Genomic DNA, 22,541 nt, shown 5'->3' with positions numbered 1-22,541 from the left:
CATCTATCATCTGGAGAGGTCCTGGATGACTGCAGACTTGCTAATATAACTCCCATCTATAAGAAGGGTTGTAAGGAGGACCCAGGGAACTAACTACAGGCCTGTCAGCCTGACCTCGGTGCCAGGAAAAGTGATGGAACAGGTCATCTTGAGTGCAATCACACAGCATGTGCACAACAATCTGAGGATCAGGTCCAGTCAGCATGCGTTCATGAAAGGCGAGTCCTGCCTGATCAACCTCATCTCCTTCTATGACGAGGTGAACCACCTGGTGGATGAGGGAAAGATTGTTGACATAGTCTGCCTAGAATTCGGCAGGGCCTTTGACACGGTCTCCCACAGTGCTCTCCTGGAGAAGCTGGCAGCCCATGGCTTGGACAGGTACACTCTTTGCTGGGTTAAAAACTGGCTGGATGGCCGGGCCCAGAGAATGTTGGTGAATGGAGTGAAATCCAGGTGGTGACCAGTCACGAGAGGTGTTCCCCAGGGACTGGGGTTGGGACCCATCCTCATTAATATCTTTATTAATGATTTGGATGAGGGAACTCAGTGCACCCTCAGTAAGTTTGCAGATGACAAGTTGGGGGGAAGTGTCGATCTGCTGGAGGGTAGGAAGGCCCTGCAGAGGGACCTGGACAGGTTGGGTCAATGGGAAGAGGGCAATGGGATGAGGTTCAACATGGCCAAGTGCTGGGTCCTGCACTTTGGTCACAATAACCCCATGCAGCGCTACAGGCTTGGGGCAGAGTAGCTTGAAAGCTGTGCAGAGGAAAAGGATCTGGGGGTGCTGGTTGATGCTCACCTGAACACGAGCCAGCAGTGTGCCCAGGTAGCCAAGAAGGCCAACGGCTTCCTGGCTTGTGTCAGGAGTAGTGTAGCCAGCAGGGCCAGGGAGGTGATCGTCCCCTTGTGCTCTGCTCTGGTGAGGCCGCACCTCAAGTGCTGTGTTCAGCTTTGGGCCCCTCACTACAGGAAGGACATTGAGGCCCTGGAACATGTCCAGAGAAGGGCTACAAAGCTGGTGAAGGGCCTGGAACAGAAGTCCTACAAGGAGTGGCTGAGGGAACCAGGGTCCTTGTGTCTGGAGAAGAGGAGGCTCAGGGCAGACCTCATTGCTCTCTACAACCACCTGAAAGGAAGGTGTGGGGGGCTGGGGTCAGCCTCTTCTCACAGATATAGGAGTAGAGGGAATGGCCCCAAGTTGCACCAGGGGAGGTTTAGGTTGGAAATTAGGAGACATTTCTTCTCAGAAAGAGCAGCCAGGCATTGGAATGGGTTGCCCAGGGAGGTGGTGGAGTCACTGTCCCTGGGGTTGTTCAAGGAAAGGTTGGACATGGTGCTTAGGGGCATGGTTTAGTGGGTGACATTGGTAGTAAGGGGGTGGTTGGACCAGATGATCTTGAAGGTCTTTTCCAATCTTAACAATTCTTTGAATATAGTCTCTGATTCTGTGACACACACTGCATTTACCAAGCACAAAGCAGATACTCTATCAAGCAAAAAAGAAGAATGACAGTGAAAAAAAAAGAAAAGAAAAAAAGTGCCTTCTGCCTGTGGGAAACCTCATAAAAGCACATGGTGCAAAATCCAAGGCGTACCTTTGACTGAACTGAAGACAGCACCTTCCTGCTGGTAGCAATGTTGGCTGTTACCCTCTGAAACCGACAGAGCTCTCTGTTTCTACCTGGACACCATCACAGCTCTTCTGCTTGGTGAGGTGCCCAGCTTCAGCCATGCACATGCTAACTTGCTGCTCTCTGCAGGAGAGAAGCCTCCTCAGACCCACTATGAAGTAAAACAAACAGAAAATCACATGCCTGACTTCCATTGCATGATTTGCAAGTGAGAGGAATACTGATGGTGGGAGAGGCTTTGTATATGATACAGTGGCTACTGCTGGATGCTGGCACATCACTCCCTTTTGGCTAGACAGTCAGCAATGCAAAGCAGGGCTTTCATGGCTAGAAAATTTTCAGAGCCAGTCTGTACTGCTGCTATGCCTGCTCCATGATGTGTTCATTGATGGGCACAGCAGCTTGTATAGCAGTGTCATTTCTACATCACACACTATCACAGTGCTAGGCTGGCTGACTTCTACTGTGAGCAGAGAAAATTGCTTATCTTGTCTTGTGAAATCTGGCTGCCTAAAAATGATGGAGGTGCTAATGTGATGCAGATCCAGAAAGTCCTGCTAACAGGTCCTGGATCAATAGGTTACGGTGCTGGAGCAGGGCAGGCCTGATTGCTGCTACCCAAGAAGCAGTTTGTTTCCCTTCCAGAGATCATGCGCATCTCATCTGCTCATTCAGGCTTTTGCCTGGAGGGTGAGGACAAGGAATGCGATGAACTTAACTTTGGCGCTGAAGTATATTTTGCTTAATATTTGTCAATAAATGAATTTAGGTATCTGTATTTGTGCTGTGTGTCTGCGTGAGAGGGTCCTTTAATGAATGCTATAATGAAATCTCTGGATAGTTGTTGGGTAACAAACAGCTAAAGCATGCATCGCAAAAGAGGTCCTAGCATTGCAGAGATGCCAGTTATATGATGTTGAGAAAGAGATTCAGTCCAAAACCGAAATTATCCTGGATAATACATGAAATGATGACTCAGTACCAAAAGTAGTGTATGTATAATAATGTCCATACTTTTGCTTTATGCAAAAGAACATTTCCCACAGTCTTGGGAAATGTTCTTTTGTAGAACATTTATTATTATAATATTAACATATTATATATTAACATATTATTATACATACAAAAGTAGTGTATGTATAATAATGTCCATACTTTTGCTTTATGCAAAAGAACATTTCCCACAGTCTTGGGAAATGTTCTTTTGCATATGGAAATGTTCACACCCTCCAGGTGTGAAAAGTCTTTGTCCAAAATCTGATTTAGTTAATCCTGAGATTAACTAAGAAGTTAATCTCAAGAAGATGGGATGCCTATTTCTGGATGTCTTCCCCACAGCCCACCCTGCTGAGCCCCGGGCATCTGCTTTCTGGCCAGCAGAGCTAGTAAGACTAATTAGGAATAAGGAGACTTTTCTGCAGTCTGAAGGGGATACATTAGGATCAAGGAAGAGAACTGATAAACTCCTGTGTATCTTGGTTTGGGATATCCTGTAGGTGGATTTCAGGAAGACATTGTGGCAAGTAATAATGGTAGCTGGGTGAAGAAATTGTCAAAATCTGGAGGAAAGTTTGTGGGCGAAGGTTAAATAAACACTTGAGTTTCCTGCAGAAGGCAGGTGGTGAAGGACAGTGCCCATCCTGTACTGCAGTGGTGGTGTGTAGGCACCCGTGCTGCAACAGCCCTTTCCTTAACAAGGCTGAGGATCTGATTCAGCTTTCCTGATTGACGGTTCTGCACTTTAGGCATGAGGATAAAGATTTGTTGATAAGCAAAGAAGAGCTGTCAAGTGAAAAGGGTTGCCATGGGCAAACAGTCCTCATCCAGTCAGCATGATGTCTCTACTGCAGTTAGGGAAGAGTCTTGCTACATGAAGACATCCTGAGCATACAGGATGAGTTGGTGTAAGTAAGTATACTCTTATGAGCATACATAAGAATATGTCTACATAAAGACATCCTGAGCAATCTTTTTTGTCATTTGCTTAGATACCTTAGGAGGTGAAGCAGCAGTAAAGGCAGGCTACAAGTTTGGGCTGTGTATAGCCCCATATGCGTTGATTACAGTGCATGCTTCTACCTCTTCAGCGATCCTCTCAGCTCATTTGTCAAGGCAGACTCAGGGATGCTGATCTGTGCTGCCAGTGACAGTGTAGGTGCTGCAGATGCTTCCTAGGGCATGTCACCTCAGCCTGTACAGACTTCCCAGGCTTTAATTTTTTAAATAATACCTCTAGTTCTACTGCTGGCAAACTTCAAGGTGTACGAGTGTCTTCCTGATAATGCAGACAACAGCTGCAGTACTGTTGTTGTTTAGATCTTTTCTAACCTGCATTTCAGGGAATTGTTTCTTTCTCTGGTTGAGCTTATCCAGAGCTCCAGCAGCTTCTAGCTGCTGATGGGCTGAAGGTGAAGCAAGAGGTGACAAAGAAATGTTGTGTGATGGAAATATGTTAATAACATATTTCAAAACCACCTCTATCTCCATAGCATGTATTTAGTTGTTTGTTTCAATTACTAGTGCTTCTGGAGAGGTTTCCTTTTCTACCCTATACTTAGAAAATGTGGGCAGGACGTGCAATTTTAAGAACAAGTCTAGTGTTAGCAGGACCATTGCTCACTTCACGTGTTGTAACATTTTGTGTTACTAAAGTTTTGAGTCACATAGTGTTTGAGAGAGATGACATGAGTCACAACTCTGGTTTTATGACAGGGTTAGGTACATGTCTTGTTCATTTTGGGGGGTTAGGAAAAAAAAAAAAAAAAGAAAAAGCAGTAGCAATCTGAAGCACTGCCAACAGTTTTGGTGTTATTGCCAGAAATGTGATAATCTGGTATTTCCCGTAAAGCCCCAGGTGCTGTACTTGCTTTATTTTCTGGGAATCTCCAATTTCTCTTATCCTTTGTTATCACAGCAAAGCAAGACAATGCACCCTTTCTGGGGCCTAAATATTCAAAATATCAACAGGTAATAACAAACCTCAAACACATCTCTGGATGGACGGCTTATTGTATTTAATCCAGTATCATCATTTTTGAGAAAGAGAGGCATAATTTATTATTTCCAACTCAGCTGGGCTGAGTTTGTTCATCTGTCTGTCCACTCCTCCTTTCCCCTGCTTTCCTTTGTGGTCTTCTCTGCAGGTCAGAAGAGACTCTGATTGTCTCTGGTACAAATTCTTTTCTCACCCTCATGGAGAACCACATGTCTCTGAGCCTTTTCCTTCTCTTCTGCCACGTGCAAGCTTAGCATGTGCCTCATTGTAGTACTCAGGAGCCCTGGCCTCAAAATGGCTTGGGTGCTTCCCCTAGCAGGGGTGTTTTTCTGCACTCAAGCCTCGGGGCTTGTCTGCACAGGGAGGCTCTTGCAAAACATGCTGGGCATAGGGTGTGAATTTAAAGGGAAAGAACTATTCTGTACCAGATTCCTGCCCCAAACCCTCGTATTCTGCAGAAAAGTGGGCCAGTACCTCTCTTGTGTTATCAAGTAGACTCGGTTAAGCAGCTGCACTAACCCGAGGAGCCAAGAGCTTTGATGGCAGCTCCGTTCCAAGCTGGCCCTGGGTTGTCAATGATGCATGGCAATGACCCTGACCAGGGGGAGGCAAGGGGGTAGAAGGGAGGAGGCTGGTGCACTCAGGCTTCCTGTTTACCCAGAAAAAGGGAGACCAGTTGAAAGCAGAGCCTTAATTATGGTTTGTTGGTACCTTCTGGAGAAGCCACCCTGAACACAGAGCCTCTGCAGAACAGCCTGAGTTGGGAGTCCCCCTTCCTCAGGTTTGGGCTTGGATTAGCTGCTCGAGTCCAAACCTGTTAGAGCAGCCTGGGACTGAATTTGATGAATTACCCCAAGTCAACAGCCCTTCTGTGCTACACTCATGGTCCACGTGAGCTGGCTGAATGACTGGGGTGGTATGCTGTGGGAGTTGTGTGTACGTGTGGTATTTTGGTTTGTAGACCACAAATACATTCCTTACCATGAGCTTATCAGACTGGCCATCCTAGCTGTCATCTGTGACCCTCATGTGCCAGAGCATTACGATTCATATCCCAACTGTTCCCTAAAGCCTTCTCTTCAAATCCACCCCTCAAATACTGTCTCAGCCCCACCACATCAGGTCTCAGAGAGGCTGGAGGCAGATGGTCCTCAGGGGACCTGACTACAGAGCACAGGTGGACTGTGCCAGTTTGAGCTGGAAGCATGGTGGTGGTCCCCAGCACTGCTTCTGGCGGTGGACAGAGGTCTTGTGCCCTCAGTGACACAGTTAAAAGACTGCTGGTGTTTTACATGTAGAGCATTACTGAGGCTCTTGCAAGAACAGTGTGTGGATGTGGAAGGGCCTCTGCATTTGAGAGTTCTGGAAGGGACCCTGGAAACAACTTGTGCCCCACACAGGGTTGAAACTTGAGGTCTCTGAAAGACAAAGGGACACAGAAAGTCACGTAAATGAGGCATAGTGGGACTGGCAGAAAGGGCAAGACTTTTGTATGAAGCATAGGCATGCTGTTAGCTGGATTAGCTAGGATAAAACTGTATGGGGGGTTATAAGCCTTTGGGCATCAGGGCAGAAACAACAGCTCTGTCCTTGAGAGAATGCAGAAGACTTCCCTACTGAGAAGTTGTTCAAGAGGAGTAAGTGATACTTGCTGCCATGAAATGGAGGTCTAGCAAGGAGCGTTGTCTCACCCAACATGGCAGCCCCTCTGCAGCGTGGCGGTCTTTCCTGGCTGCATTTTTTGTCTGTCACGAGTCCTCATGTATCACTAAAGCCTTGTCCTTCTTCACTGCTGGAGTTGTCCAAAGCTCTCTCTGGTAATAGAGCTGGCTGCTTAAGGACTCATCACAACTGAAATGATTTATTCCTCATTGCAAATGAACCACTGGAAGTCTTTCAAAAGCCATCTTTTCTTGACCTAAGTTCAGCTAAGCTTTTTAGCAGCATCAGCTTTACAAGAAAATTTAGAAGTGGAAGGGAATTATGTGTGAATAATGTTTATGTTGATAAACAGTCCTTGCAGACCAATATCTCCTTCTCAAGGTCATCTGGTTATTCATAGGATCACTGAGAGAGCCAGGAATTACAAGCCAACTGCCCCAGAAAAACGTGATGGCTTGCTTGTTTACTCTGTGTGTCTGTTAAAATGCCAAAATATCTGTATGAAAGCAGGTAATACTTTGCCAGTACTTAGATTGAAGTAAAGTTTTCAGATACAGAGCACTTCATAAAATCCTGTCACCCCAAATTAATTCCAGTTGGTAGGGACAGGAGAGCATCACATGGGCTGAAAACTGGGTGGAGGACCATGAACAATGGATTAGAATAAACAGCAGTGTGTCAAATTGTCAGGGGAGCGAAGGAGAGCACAGTGTTGGGAGCTAGTCTTGCCAATTGCTGCCCTTCATGGTGAACTGTGCATAGTTAACCTCCTCTGCATTTCCATGGGGCTCTAAACACAATTTAGGGGAGTCACAGTATAGTTAGTTAGGGGATTTAGTGTACAGTAATAGTAGAGGAATATAGTCCAATGGGTTGAGTGTTAGCAACCATGATAAATTTCTTGAGATTCTTGATGGTCAGAGGAGAATTATGCACACATTTGTAGTAACTTTGGCTGGTTGTAGCCATATGAAGTCTATGAGGCTTTTCAAAGAAGAGCACAACCTAGTAAAACACATATCTTGTACCATGTGGCACAGGCCTGATGCTCCTGTCCTGTTGCCTGCACTCTTGCTTGCCATGTGGCACATTAAGATGCAGTTGTGCAATAGGGTCCTGCTTATCCCCAAGGTCATGGTTCCCTTCTGGGCCTGGATTTTGTGGGAGAGACAGAATGGAATGGGTGTCAGTTTGTTGTCATTCCTGTCTATGGAGGCATATGGGCTCTAGGCAAAATACCAAAAGGGAGTCAGTGGCCCTTGACTGCACTCATGAAATGTGCTGTGCTCATGCCAGGTGCACAGGGCTAGGAATGTCCTCCATTACATGGGTCAGTGAGGCTGAAGGGACCACCATAAGTAGATATGGCAAAGGGAAAAATAGAGCAGCAAACTCCCACTTTCCTCTGGGTCCTACTACTCCATACAACTTCTTCCTTAGTTCCTTATTCCTCTACAGCCAGTAACAGTCTCTACCAGCCATGCTCCCTTCTCTTGGCCTTTGCTTACTCTCAAGAGATTAGATCAAATGTGGTTTTCAGTCAGGCCAGGTGGAAAGTGTTGAAACAGAGCCAGGGTCACCAACTCTTCCTCTGCCTGTGCAGCTGCAGAAGTATCCTTTGTGTCAGGCTCAACACAGCACAGATATGGCCATCATGGAGCCATCATATGGCCATCAGCCATGAGCCTGTCTGTTGAAAAAGGGTGGGTAAGGGCATGTGGGGTTGTGAAGACTATCAGCCTTCCTCTGCATGTGCACAGGTGTCCTGTAAATGCAAACAGCAGAACCTAGTTGAGCAGAAAGGCTTTCTTCCCTCGGTCTTTCAGGCCTAATGATCAGATGGAGGAGCTGCCACTGCAGGGACAGACAGGACATGAGGGTGAAGTGCAGTCATTTTTCATGAAGTGTGAGTATGAGAGGAAGCACATCTTCTACATTCTCCAGTCCCAGGGAGAGTGTGACCAGAGAGCAACACAGTCTCAAAGCAGCACTGAAGTATTTCTGATCTCTGTGTGATAGTGGAGCTCTTGTTGCACCATTCCAAACTGGCAGAAAACCAGAAAAGAAGCACCAATATTCAGGTCCTTGTCTGAGAAGATGATCCAGACTCTCAGTTTAACGAGGATAGGACTGCCTGGAGCACATCAGTGAGATATGAGAGGTGTTCAACATTTGCAGAAATGAAAGGAGGGTGAGACTGGGTCCTAAGAGCGCTGTTCAGAGCTTTCAAGGTCACTGATTTTGCAAAGAAAAGAAAAACAATAATGCATCTCGCAGCCAGCGTGAGTTGAGATTGGAAGGGCAAAAATGAGTGATTCTGGTTTTACCTGTGGTTGGTAGCAGCTGGCATGGACAAGAAAACAGAAAGGAGTGGCAGTTTAAAGTATTGAAAGACAAAAAGAGTTGAGCTACATCTCTGGGAAGTGGTGGAACATCTCTTTTGCATGTTGGGGGCCAAAATTCCCTGACTGGTCACAACTGATAATGTGGCAGGATTCCCTGTCAACTGCCAACTAGTATGCCCTTGTGCTGACAGCATTTCTTTTAGGGACTGTAGGCCTTTTCCTGGAGGGGATCTTGCGTTGCCTGTTGGAGAGGTTGTGGAATCCTTGAGGTCATCCAGGTCCCAGGGTACTCTGTGGGATGCAGTGTAGACATGTAATGGCAGATTGTTTGTGTCTGGATTGTAGTGAGTTGGATGGATGCTACAGGGCTGATCCCACCTCAGGGCAGGGATGTGGTCTGCTCAACTTCTGTAGTTTTCCTCCAATCTCATTCTTGCAATCCTGTGATTTCTTATCCACCTAAACCCTGTCTTTGGGCCTTTCCAGATTGGTTCTGTGGGTGCTGAAGGTGGTAAGGGTCCATCCAGGCCTTTCCAGGAGAGTTCATCAGCAATGCTGCACCTCTTACATGTTTATCAGAAACTCACTTGCACAGTGTATTTAGATTGTCCATTTTGTACAAGAATTTTCCCCAGCAGAGGATACCTTACTCTTTTCTTCAGTTTCTTTGAACTGTTTCTCAGCCCCCTGAACATCACCTTTGTGCACTTCTAGGTGTTTGCATTCCTTGGCTGTTAAAGGAGCTATTCAAGGATAGCTTGGGGAGATGGTGAAGGGGAGTAGCAGTCAGACAGAAGAATGGAAGGAATGGCTCTGGAGGAGTTTTGCTTAAGCTGGGGTGTCTGCGTAGAGTCTTCTCTGTTGTCTAGCTCAGCTACTTCCTTGATTTTCCCTGTCACTCTTTATGGAGATGAGAACCATCCATGGTTATAATACACAATGAATCCCACATTATGTCTTGTCTTTTCTCAGGTCTTCCTTGGATCCCAAACTCCTTCTGCTTGTTGTCACTGCTGCTTATAATTGGTGCTTGTGGTGGCATCCAGAGGTCTTGATTGCAGCATTGTTCCCCTTGTGCTATTCACAGCACAGAGTCATAACAAGACACAGTCCCTGCCTCAAATATATTAAATGGGATCTTTGAGAGAGGAAATGGAAGCACAGAGAAGGGATGTGAATTGTCCTACTTTACGCAATATTTCTGGGATAAAACCCAGCACTATTAATAACTTCTTGCTCAACAACCATCTTTGTTCAGAACTCTGGTTTTCACCTTAAGTTGTTTGTGTTGTGCAGGATCTGTTTGCAAGTTTGGTGAAAGCTCCCACCTTGTGATCTGCAGCTCAATGTAAAGTGAGTCCAATAATTCCCTATCCATGTTGAACTCCAAAGGCTCCTTCTACTAAGGCCGCCATTATGTTACCTTTTGTTTTCTGTTCACCCTTGTTTCACCACTGCACGATTTGTCTTGGTTTTGTTTGCTTGCACTCTGCAACATCTATTAGAAAATGACCTTTATCACCCCACTCTTTGCTACTTTTCTTCATGTTCTTCAGTGAGAAGTTGACAACCAGCAATGGTTTGCTCACGTTGAAGCCTCAAATTTGCTTTACCTTCATTCTTATTTATTGCCCATGAATGTTCTATGAAATAGACTTTCTGCCGGAAATGTTTGTGGAAGCAGAAACTGTTGATTAAATTGTAACAAAGAGTCACAGGAAGCAAATTTTAAAATTGCAACTGTATGTTTGTGATAATATGAGCTCTGTCACTGCTGTCAAGGACTAGAATTGATGGAGGCCACAAAATCTCTTTATACAACCAAAATGAGCCAAAGTTGCTTGATTTTTTTTTTAAACACAAGCCACAAACTGCTCATGAGCAATTTACAAGCCAAAAATTAGCCAGCATGGCTTTCCAGAGAATAGTTCTGAAGAATATTGCAGTAAGCAATATTCAAATATAAAAAGAGGGAAAATAAGGATAAAAAAATTAATCAGGAAGAGCTGACATCCTTGAGACTCCTGGCAGCCATAAATCAGCCTGGTTGGGGGACATTTCAGTGTAAGCCACCCATCGCTGTGCTTCAGTGGGGGTCCAGAGTTATTCAGAACAATGCTGGGAAGCCACACTCTGGACAAGACAGGAGACATGCTGTGTTAGTGTCTCCACTGGGCAGTGCCCAGAGTCCCAAATGGAATTTACAACTAGCTGCTTCCCTGCAGCCCACAGAGGAGGGTGGCCTCTTCTCTGCAGGGCTCAGTCGCTCCCCCAGCTCAGCGAGCACACGGGTGCTGCAGGCACGGACTGGAGCCAGCCCCTCTCTGCGGATCAGGTTCTTTTGTGCAAATGGTCCCGCTGACTTCAACAGAGAGGTCAATGTGTGGGAAGAGAGAAGAATTTGGCCTGACACAGGCCGTTGCTCCAGCAATGGCAGAGACCCAGGGCGTCGTGGGTACTGGGAGAGTTTTATAGTATAGGGTGGTAATTCCATCCACATTTGGTGGGATTTGGACGTGCATGTATCTGTCTGCATTGGAAATGCTGTCTCAGGGATGATCTTTATTTTCTTTCCTTCTCCTGTGTTTGGATGAAAAACAGACCTGTGGTTACTGTTTGAGGTTCTTTTGGTACCAGTGCTTTAAAGTATTTCTTAAACTAATAGAAAAACTTTTAATCTTTCTAATATAGCATTACAGAGAACAAACAAGTCTTTAATGCAAGCCCCTGGGTCTCTTGTGGGGAGATCCCGATAAAAACACAGCTTTCTGTTTTGGAAATACCCTCTGGTGGATTTGTTAAAACCCTACTAGAGACAATGGTGAACTTTCAAAGTAAGTGGAGACGTGGAAAAAATATTTTTAATAAAGACAGCAAGTGGTTGGCTTTTGTCATGGAATGGTAGTGAATATGATTTTATAGGTTAAAAGTTAAAAATTTCCCCCACCCCAATGTTATAAACTGCTAATCGAATTTAACTTGTCAGACATCAAAGTACTTATTTTGTTTTTTGAATGCCTGTTATGTGCAGTCTTTCCACCTGGTCTTGTATGAAATGCTGGGATGTTCCCTGGCCCAGGTCTTCCAGAGGAGGTTGAAATACCCCAAAAATATTGCAAGCTGGGCTGCCCCATCTGACCTCTCCACCTCTGCTTGACCTCTATTAACATCACCGTAATTAGTCCCAAGCTTTGGGATCTACCATATTTGCACATATTAAGCATGTTTGAAAATGCGTGTTAAAACTGACTGCAAGTCTTCATGGGCAGAGCAATAGGCAGATTCTCTGCTGGGATTTTGCTGATTTGGGATAGACTTGAAGGGTTTCTCTGCAGTGAGGTGTTGCAGATAGAGCTGCATGCCTTATGGTTTACCTGACCTCAGACTTCACGTCTTAGTAATTTAACACTTCTGGGACCTTCATTCCCGTTTAGTACAATATACTGAGAGGGAAGGAAAAAGATGTCCAGTTGTGCTGTGCTATCTAAAGCTAAAAGTGCATCCTTGGTCCTTTACTTTTACACCTAAATTTGATAGGCATGAGGCTGCATTAGGCAGAAAGAAAGAGCAGAAGATAATGTGAACATGCAGTTACTTGGTAAACCTTGTGCCTCATTCAGAGGCTCAGATACATTTATCTGTTTGTAGTGGCACTTCTTGCTGGTTTAATTGAAGGAATAGGTATCTAGCATTTGGGGGTGTTCTCTACCCGTGGTGACTCTTACTTTTGCAAGTTTACTTGTAATGGTCCATGATGATATATTTTCTGTCCTCTTGTCATTGGTAGAGGCCAGGTGATGCAGACAGTTTCTTTTAAAAGGGTTTCACTTCACTTCACTTTGACTGAGGGTCTTTTTTTTTTTTTTTTTTTTTTTGTCTTTCCAGTGTTTTAAAGAAACACTTCCATGGTTAATAGCAGCGTAAAACACCAAATAGTGTTTTTTCATCCTTGTAATATTGATGACATTCCTCTAATGGGCATTTTACATTAGCAAATCCACCCTTGTAACCTGAAACAGCCTTCAGCTTTGTCATGACTGCAAGGGATCTATATATGGTTTCATGTACAGATTTCATTTTTTATTTCTTTTTTTCTTGGATCATTTTGTCTCCTGGGGTGAAGATTATACTTTCCTTTGGTGATTGAAAGATGATGGATGCCACCCAGGTCCTTACAATGGTGATAGGGCAAAGAGTTTGTGCTTATTATTCAGTGGTTGAAACAAAGAATTAATGTATTTTAAAGTTTTGGATGCTTTGGATAATTTGTTTTTTGGATGGGTCTTGACTGGTGGTCTATTGAGTATGGGTGGGCCATTTTTCAAACCGATTTTGAAGATAGAGATAAAACTATATTTTATGAACTGCAGTTTCCAAGGTCATCTGGAAATTGAGCAGTTCATAAAATGTATCTTTGTTTAAAGATATATTTGATTATATAAAATATGATCCCAGAATCAATTGGGTACAAACAAGATGTTGCCTTTAGGGTTGAAAACACATTGTTAGAGGCATGAAGAGCAGAAATTGTCACTGCTGTCTCTGTGTGGCTATTGTTTTTGGTTTTAATAGGAACAGAATGAATGACATTTTTCCATCAGACCACTTATGCTCAACTATACCTCCAGGACAACTTCCTGGCCAAAAATATTCAAAACAAACAAACACAATAGCAATTCTACTCCAATTACGTTGTTTGCAAACCAGCTAGTGTTCATAGAGTACTAGGCTTGGCAAATCCAACCACTTCAACTCTGGATTTTAGTATTGGATATTTGTACGTGCATTCTTTGTAGCTGTTGTGCTATTCAGGTAAGCATTTGAGTGGCCATGTGCATGTCTGCCTCCATCACTTCTGACCACTCCACGGTATAAGCATACCCTAGCTGTCTGAACAATTTGGGTGAAAAGTCTGTGTATTGGGAATACACCCTTGCCCAGTGGCCAAATGCTCATTGATTTCAATGGAGCTGAGATTTCAGCTTAGGGCTTTGGACCAAATCATATAGCAATTTAAAAACTTTCACTTGGAAGAAGAATAACTAACTACTAAGTGTGGGAAAGAGAAATGTGGAGGAAGAGGAATTTATCAGTTGCTTGCTTATGTAAGTGGAACCAGAATTTGTAAGAAGAAAGTGAAATTGCTGGCTTAGTGGCACATTTTCCTGTGGTTTGAGCTGCAAGAGGTATCCTATAGAGAATGAACCTAAGTCAGCAAACCCTCTTGCAACTTTTCAGTCAATTTTCTCTGGCTGATAAAAATGGTCACGGAAATACTGATTGTTGTAACTCAAAGTTTGAAAAATATGTAGTGCTACAGATTGGCATTGTAGTCAGTTTTCCCTGAGACAGAAAGCACTAGAGAAACCTAGTTAAGGGAAGAAACTTATATGGGAGGGATGCAATGGGACATGCAGGGAGCAATAATGTTCTGGCTCCAGCGAGGTTTCCAAGCTTCATTCCAACACCAGCTCTGCAGAGCTCAGTCATTTCAGCATGTTCACGCTTCCGGTTATTTGAGTCCTCTCCAGGACTCTTCCCAGGAACACAAAGGTGTGTCTCAAGCTGCTGTTGTTATACCTCTGTGGGAAGGGCACAGTAGCATAGTGCATGCTAGGAACAGAGTATGTCTCTTGGGTCCTTGGAGAGCTTTCAGTTATTAACTTCACGTGAAGGCTCTACCTTTGCAGTTACTGCACAGGTAAACCCATGGACAGTGAAGGCAAGGTGGACAGCAAACTGGGCAACATCACTGTGTGCCACAGTGGAGCCCCAGCTGTCACAGATCATGTAAAAGGGAAACATACCATTTTGGTTTCCGTGGTGCATACCACTGCCCAGGACTGCAGAAATGTAAGTGTGCTGCTGCAGTATGCAAAGACACTCACATTAACAGCTGTGAGAAGCTCTGACCATCCTTTTTGCATAATCTGGAAACATAACTTGCGTAAAGCAAAAGACATATAATGGACACTATTATATTTTATATTCTCAATTTGGAGCCTGTAACTACACACTGGTAGGTTGCAGCAGAGAGTGGGATGAGGCAATGTGTCAGTTACACCCGGTGGTCCTCTTGTACAGGCTCTAGACTGTTAGGTGACTTGTGGAGGTTGTATCTGCCAGGGTTTTTTGCTGCCTCCCATGTTTTTGATAAGGTTTGGGATTGGAGGTTTGGGGGTGTAACTCAGTGATCTTTAGGGTCCCTTCCAACCCAAACGATTCTATGATTCTATGATTTAGTTAAATAACAGCCCTGTTACTTTCAGTGGCCCTGGAGGGTCATAGACTCAGAGCAGTTCTTCTGACTTTGCCACCACAGAACAACAAGGAATAAAATTCTATTCAGATTTCCAGCTACAGAAGCCACAGCCTGTTTAGATGGACAGCCATAGCTGCATTAATCAAGGGTTTTTGTTTGTTTGTTTATTTGTTTCTGTCTTTCCCAAGTGGACTTCGTGTTCTGGCTGGAGAGAGCTTTCTTCAGAATGAGTCCCTGTTTGACAAGTAGTGTTTGCAGTGAGTATTGGAACAGTCAAAGAGTCAAGGTGGGAAGGAGCTGCTGCTACTGAATTTATTTATTTATTTATTTATTTATTTTCTTTTCTCTTCTCCTTGTCAGGTTTAGGCCAAAGCAGAAACAAGCCGAAGGAGCACCACCTCTGATAAAAATAGTAGAGACAGCAATATGACAGAAGCAGTAGGGCTGCCTTAGTAAGGAAGTAAGATATATTAGCCCAGTGCAGATTATGCACCAAACACAATTCTAGTCTTCAGACCTGTGTGGTGAAACATTGTGCCAGGGGCACACCTTGTAATAGAGATAATAGGAACAGAACATTTTCTTTTCGTAAGAAATGCCATCTTTGCAAAAGTTTCTGTATTTGAATTTGGAGCAAGTCTAGGATAAAAAATATTTCCATGGGAAGATGAATACTAAAATTTTCCATCTGGGAGAACATTGGAACTCTCCCATACAAGGTGCCCTACATTAAAGTGAAGGCCTATGGGAAAAGTGGGACTTAGAACCACAAAGTAGTGGGGGATCTCCAAAATGACCTCAGAGAACAACCTCTGAGACAGAGCTTGGACTTGTGTCATGCCTTCAGATCTTGTACCTCAATGGCAAGGAATGTGAAAACCTATAGGACTGTGCCTATATAGGCTCAAGATTTGGGTATCAAGATTTCCCTGTTGAGAACTGGGAGTATTGAGACCCTTGGAGAAATTAATGAATCTGCAGCATCTCTACCCCAGCACAGTAGACCAGAAGCTAGAAGTCCTGGCACCTATGTCGAAGGGCTATCCTGGGGCCAACATCTTGTGGGAAATGTCCTGTTTCCAACACAAACCTTAGGAGACTGTAGTTCCTAGGGACAAAACTGTTGGCTTGAGAAGGGTCTCAGTTTTGCATGTCACTGTGCAGCTCACTGTGCAGCTTCCCTCTGCTTCTGGCAGAGGAGGGGTGTCCTCACCTGAGGATTACAGTCAGGGGCGGTGTTGGCAGGAGTGCACACTCTGAAGTTAGAGCCATTGCTCTAATGAAGGCTTGTCAAGGCATCACCTGTGACTTTGTAGGTCCTAATTCTCTTTGCATCTCCCCTTATTCCTGTGAGAAAGAACTTCTAGCCTCTCATTGTTGCGGCCATGGGAATTCAAGCTAATTTACCTTCTTCCTCAGCTGCTGAGAGAGACACGGAAGGTCCTGTCCTCCCCGATTCAGCTACCAAAACATTTTACCACCTCCTGTGTTCCTGGCAGTGCAGAAGAGCCTCCAGTAGTTGCCACTACATGGAGGAGGACAGGACGATAAGTCATGTCTATTAACGATGTGTATTGCCTGGAGATCCCAGATGTATTTGTAGGTTGTCTGTTTTTTAGGATCTCTCATAGTGAGCAAGATGCAACTCTTGAAGCAGTGGTTGTGGCTAGGGTTGTTGGCTCTTAAAAAGTTCACTGAGCACCTTTCCAGGGGTACTTGCATCTGCTTTATGCTTCTGAAGGGTTGTTTATATAGACATTTTGTGGGTGGGAGGTGTTTTTGTTGCTGTTTCATTGTTGGACTCTGTATGGGCACTCTGCCCATTTATGGTTAATTATATTTTGACTTCTGGCTCTAAGGTGCTTTCAGGCATACTCTAGGTACCAGAAGTAAAGGAGGTGCTGTTATCATCAAAGTATCTCAGTGTAATATCAAATTTAATCAGAAGTGAATTAATTAAAGCAGGGCATACATATAAGCCCTTGTAAGGTGGATGTTCAAGCAGCTCATATGGTGCAATTTTGGGATCACTTTTTAGACATTTGTAATCTTCTCTCCATAAGAAGGTGGTAACTTAGCAGTAGGCTTCAGGACTGCTGTCAGCAGGCAAACCTCTCCTGCAAAGGCCTCTTTGTGGAACATGACTCTTGAAACAGACTAAGGAATTGTGTGCATTTCTTGATCTGGGTCCTGGCACCTTTTATGATTACTTTAGTGTTTACAGCCTACACAAGTAGCATAGGCTGAGATCCAATGGTTACTTGGGTTTAATCTGACTTTGGAGTGAGAAAAACCCAAAGAAAATATATATTTATTGTTTGTCTCAGCTCTGTCATGGTTAAACCTTCCTTTCTGCAGCATGCTATATCCTTGACATTGTCGTGTGTTCATAAAATTTCCTGGGGTGCAGCTGCTTCTTCTGTCCAACACCCTGGACTTTGTGAGGCTTATGGGTCTTTACCTCCACAGAGAGAAGACCTGAATTTGGGTAGAGGAGTGCTTGGCTGGATTACAGGGTGACCAGAGGTATGGGTCCTAAACGTTTACCTGAAGCTACCTATAGCTACAGTTGAACAAGTACAGACACAAACACTCTCCTCATTTTCATGAACCCAGTGGTGGTGGTGATGTGTGATGTGTGTTGCTCACCTAGGTGTGGAGGAGACCATGAACTAGCAAACCGTAATCATAACATTCAGATGATGAGGTGCTGAAAAGGCAACTTCGGGTCTCCAGTGCCACATGGATGAGGTGATTTGGGTGGGCCTGGTTTAGAGTTTTAAGTCTGCCAAAATTTGTGGTGCCTGCGTCAGAGCAGCACTAACCTGCGAAGACGAGGCTGAGAAGCAGGCAGCTGGTGGAAAAGTAGGGAAATTGGGCTTGGACCTCCCTTGGTATACTGCTGAGACTGTTTGCCAGGTATAGCATGTTGTCTTGACTCGCTTTTTCCGATGTATTTGAAAAGGTAAAATGAACCAAAATGTGCGCAACACTAAGAAAACAGGACACCTAAAATCCTCACATTTGTTTGAACCTAGCTTACAACTTTCTGAGCTTCAACTTTGTGATTTGGATGGGGCAGAGTTAGGAAATGGGTAGATGGTAAAGCTGGAAGTGAACCAAAATTTAAAACATTCTTTGACATGCTCCAGTATTAGCTAAGTGTGCTGCTTTAGTCTCTCAGGCTACTTTAGTTTAACAGTAGACAAGTTTGAAAGGTGATTCATTCATAGTTTACAAGTACCTAAAAAGGGAAGAGGTTTCTGGTTGTTAGATGGGATTCAAATTTACCAGAGAAAGGCAGAAAGATCTGTTGGCTGCAAGCCAAAGTTAAAGAAATTCAGTTTAGGAAGAAGGGCAGCAGTTTAAACAATAAGAACAAAAAGCAGTGGAAAGTCTTTGGCTGGCATGCAGCAGGCTCGTCATCAGTTAATGGCCTTACATGAGGATTTCTGTGTTTTTCTACAAGAAGCAGGAGTTATGAAGAGAGCATTTCCAGATCAGAGCAGCCTTTATAGGAGACAAGGTCTGGGCTTCCACATTGGCTGCGCTGCTTCCCATTCAGACAGAGCAGCCTGTGCATGGTTCTGGATGCTGCATCTGCATGCTCTCTGCCTGCTCTTCCCAAGCACAAGCCACACTGTTGCACTAAGGCACACAGATGTGCTGGACATCAGTGAACTCAGCTCTGTGTCTTTGTGCATAGTACTGTTCCCAGACACAGTCCAAACTATTTTCCCTTTAACTGACCTGTCTGATTTAACAGGCAAATTACAGTCTGCAAATTGTGACTTGTGCACTGAATGCACAGTCCCTTTATCTCCTGTAGTAAGACAGCCAAAGGCATGCAGTCTGGGCCAGAAATACGTTCTCCCTTTTTCTGGGCCAGACTCTGCTAGAGGAGTGTGATGCAGGTGGAGCCCCTGTCTTGCGTGATGTGGGCTCCATCTCTTTACCTGCCTGTTGGGGAATGTCAAGCACGTTATCGTTGGTGGCCTGGAGCACAAGGGACAATAGACTCCTGTGTCGGTTTGGCTGAGATGTATTTCACATTGGAGAGAAGGAACTGGGGAATAGAGATCTTGGAAGATTTCATGTTCATCTTTTGTCCTGTTGTTCAATGATCTCTGGGTTTCTGGGCTTTGCACTGCTATTGTCAGCATTTTCTGTAGAGAGGGTTGGTATCGGCATATCTTTCTCCCAGGCCATGCTGCCTACTTCATAATGCTGCAGACATCCAGCCTGGAACTAGTATGAAGCACATGCACGACTGCCAAGGTCAGGACCTTACCAGTATTCAAGGCATATGTATAATGTTGGCATGGTACACAGTGACCTCAGCATACAATAGCAGCCAACTGACACACACATTCAGACAAAATAAATATTTGACAATCTATTTCTCTATTCCCCAAAATGACCCCTGTGAAAACAAGGTCCTGTTTACCTTTCTGACTCGCTGTGCAGAGTGTTCTGAGAAGAGACGAGTTCTCTTCCCCATTCATTGCTTTCCTGCTCTTTTGGATTACCCATTTCCAGGCAAGGACCAGGGATATTGGCTTTGCAAAACCCAGGGCACCTTTGAGTTTCACAGAACTTCTGAAATTTGGGGAAAGTTGAGATCATTTTTGTTTAGAAGTCTCTTTCTCTGTACCAAAGCACAGTGACCTGGGAGGCAGTGCAAGACTTGTGTTCTGCCTAAAGGAAATGCCCGTAGCTGTCCAAACTATTTTTATTACTGTTTCTGCTGCATTAACACGTGCAGCCCTCCCCGTCCTGTTGCCTGTGGCACAGATTTCTAGGGAGCCTGTAGCAGGCTTGGGTGTGCAGAAATAACAGGAGGGAAAAGTATTCAGTGCAGTTCATTCCTTTTCCCTTGGTGTGCTAAACATGCTTCCTTTGCACTCCTGGTTCTTAGGACTGCTTATGTGCTGTGGAGCCACAGTAGCTGAACTGTGCTATTCAGAGCCAGCTGAAAGTCTGGTGTGCCTGGGACCAGACCTGCTGCTATGCCCACTCATAACAGCCACCTCTCCTCTCACAGTTGCAGACGTCTTTTGTGACTATCTTTCACTCATGGTTAGCTTGGCCCAGACAATTCCGGTTAGTCTGATCTGTTGTTTCTGTAAAAGCTTGTATCTTTTTGATTAAAGACAATTTAGTTTCCAATGGCCTCACATGTAAAACCAAGGAATAAAAGAGTCCTCAGAGCTTCCTGCCAAGTGAACATATGCCTGATGATTGCGGTGTTTTTTATTTCTTTCATATAGGATCACCTTCAGTGAAATCAGTCTTTAAATAAAACCAATCTATGATAATTTAGCTTGGCAAGGAGAGTGAAAGGAGAATACATACAAATCACAAAATAGTGATTTGTCTAATGAAACCCATCCAATCCCTCCTCCTTTTATTTCTGCCCCTTATCACAAGATCAGAATGTGCTAGGCAGTTAAAAGAAAGCTCGTGGATATGTCAGAGGAAATACTTTATCTCTTAACATCTTAGACAAGTGGAAACCTTTGTTACCAATATTCTTAAGGCAAAACTAGGAACTTGTTATTTTCTTTTTTACGGTTAGGTCTGAAAATGAAAAGGGGAGCTGGAGGAGTGCAGAGGTGAAAGAAAAATTGCAAGCCTGCTAACCCTTGCATGTCAGGTGTAATATAATGCCTGGCAGAGATTGATAAGAAGTGTCTGTCTCTCCTCTGCCTGGTGTTCCAGGTGCATGGCAAAATCCCCTTTCTGAGACACTCAGAAAAGCTCACATGCAGAGCCCAGCTTCAAGTTGGCCAGCCTGACATTACAGGCCCTAAGACACTTTTAAACAGCTTTATTCTTTCACCATTCTAACTGTGACCTGAAGAATTGCTGTCACTCCTTTCTTGTCCTTTACATGTGTAGGCTTTCATTTTAGCCCCTCTCAGTGGCTGTTGCTTTGCTGGTGATGCTGTCATGCTAAAGATTGTCCATTTTAGCAGCCGTCCCTCCGTGGGGGTGGTTCAGATGTTGGACCACACAGAGAGGAGTGGGAACATCTGTTGTGCACAAGCAGGTGGAAAGAGGCATGGGTCCCTGTGGCCCACCTCTGTTCTTTCTGCAATGAAATGCTCCAGGTGGGGTTGGTGGAGCTGTAGGATTGGCAGCATGTCTGATGCAGTGGCAGAGGTCATGGAGGTGTTGGTAATCATTAACAGCAAGGGCAGGATGCAGAGGAAAAGTCTCCAAAGAGGCCTGGCAGGACAGCAGGGCAAGCACCTGCTCTAGAAGGAGATGCATGGAGCCGGCCTGAGTAAGGGGAGCCATAGAGCCATCAGGTCTGGCCATGTGGTGATGAGAAAAGAGGGAGCCAACCCTGGGGTGCCTCCATCACCAGTCAGTTGTTTCTGACTCAGTGCTGCCTCCGTGCCGGGTGCTAGTGAAATCTGGGGTGTGGAGCTGGCGTGCATTCCCTCACCCCTCATTATGCAGCAGTGGAGATAGCACACAGGTTTCAGATGGGGACTTGGTGGGATCGCATCATGTGTGTGCAGCGCCTGAAAGAGGCAGGTTTCACATTGTCTGGTTTCTCTTTTTGTAGCTGTCCCTCCCAAGCTGAAGAAACTGAAAAGTCCAAACGTTCATGTTGGTGAAAAGATCTCACTGAAATGTGAGGCGACTGCTGGCAACCCTCAGCCATCCTACAAATGGTTTAAAGATGGCAAAGAGCTGAAGAAGAGCAAAGACATCCGGATCAAATATGGGAATGGGAAGTAAGTATGCTATGGGGCTGCTCTGCCTCTGCTAACAAACACTGAGAGTCTGGGTCCTGGTGAGCACCCTTGCAAAATTCCCAACTTGCTACAAGTGGTGCCGACCTCTTCAGAGATGCTTCCTCAGAGTCACAGGACCATGTACAGGCTGTTTGCTGTGCCTGGGAGAGTGAGAAAGGTTCAGGTGCCATCTCTCAAGCACTGCTAGTCCCATTTTCCTCCACAGTGAGCAGAAAGAGAGGAATGAGGCACACACAGAAGAAACACATAATTTTTAGATGGGGCTCTTCTTGGGGAACTTTGTCATTATATATCTGAGATGGGCGTCCAGTGACCTGAGGAGACTACTCCTTCCCTGCTGACTGTAGGCTGGTTGTGGGCAGCTCAGGTGCCCTGGGGTGGAACCTGCTTTGCGAATGCAGAAGCTACTCAGAACTCAGCTTTTGCCCCACAAGCCTACATAGGGCCTGCAAACATGTGGGAGGAATCGCTCTCTTGTCTCCTCAATTTAGGTAGACTCAGAAGCATCTCAGACAGTCCCAAAGATGCAAGGACACCCCGCGATACTCAGCCTGACTAGGGCCTGTAGCCACCTGCCAAGGTTTTGCCTGTCGGCTAGCACATAAGAGCTTGCATCACTGCATTCACAGCAAGTCTCATCTGCCCCAAACTCCCCACACAGCAAAGCTTTTGGGCAGTGCTCTTGGTGTGTGTCATCCAATGGCCATGGGCCATGGCACCTCATTCAGGCAATGCCAAAACACTGGGTGAAACAGGCCTCAGTGAGTGAGCTAAGTTCAGATCTGTTGGTTGAAACGGTATTTGAGAACACATAGCTTAGCTGTAGTCTTCCTGATGGAGGACGCAGGAGTGCTCTTCCATCCATACATGCCT

General features: G+C 44.9%; 1 protein-coding gene across 2 annotated transcripts in view; it reads left to right on the top strand.

The window, feature by feature from the left end:
- NRG2 (neuregulin 2) overlaps positions 1-22,541 on the top strand; it is a 98,155-nt gene that overhangs the window by 12,283 nt on the left and 63,331 nt on the right. For both annotated transcript variants that reach the window (XM_032196747.1, XM_032196746.1), the window contains exon 2: positions 21,476-21,647. In XM_032196747.1, coding sequence (XP_032052638.1) covers positions 21,476-21,647 — 172 coding nt within the window. The remainder of the gene's footprint in view (positions 1-21,475; positions 21,648-22,541) is intronic.

This window comes from Aythya fuligula, chromosome 14 (assembly GCF_009819795.1).
Source record: "Aythya fuligula isolate bAytFul2 chromosome 14, bAytFul2.pri, whole genome shotgun sequence".
NCBI classification, from domain to species: domain Eukaryota; kingdom Metazoa; phylum Chordata; class Aves; order Anseriformes; family Anatidae; genus Aythya; species Aythya fuligula.
Note: the sequence above shows the minus strand (reverse complement) of the source record. Positions and strands in the feature narration are given on the sequence as shown.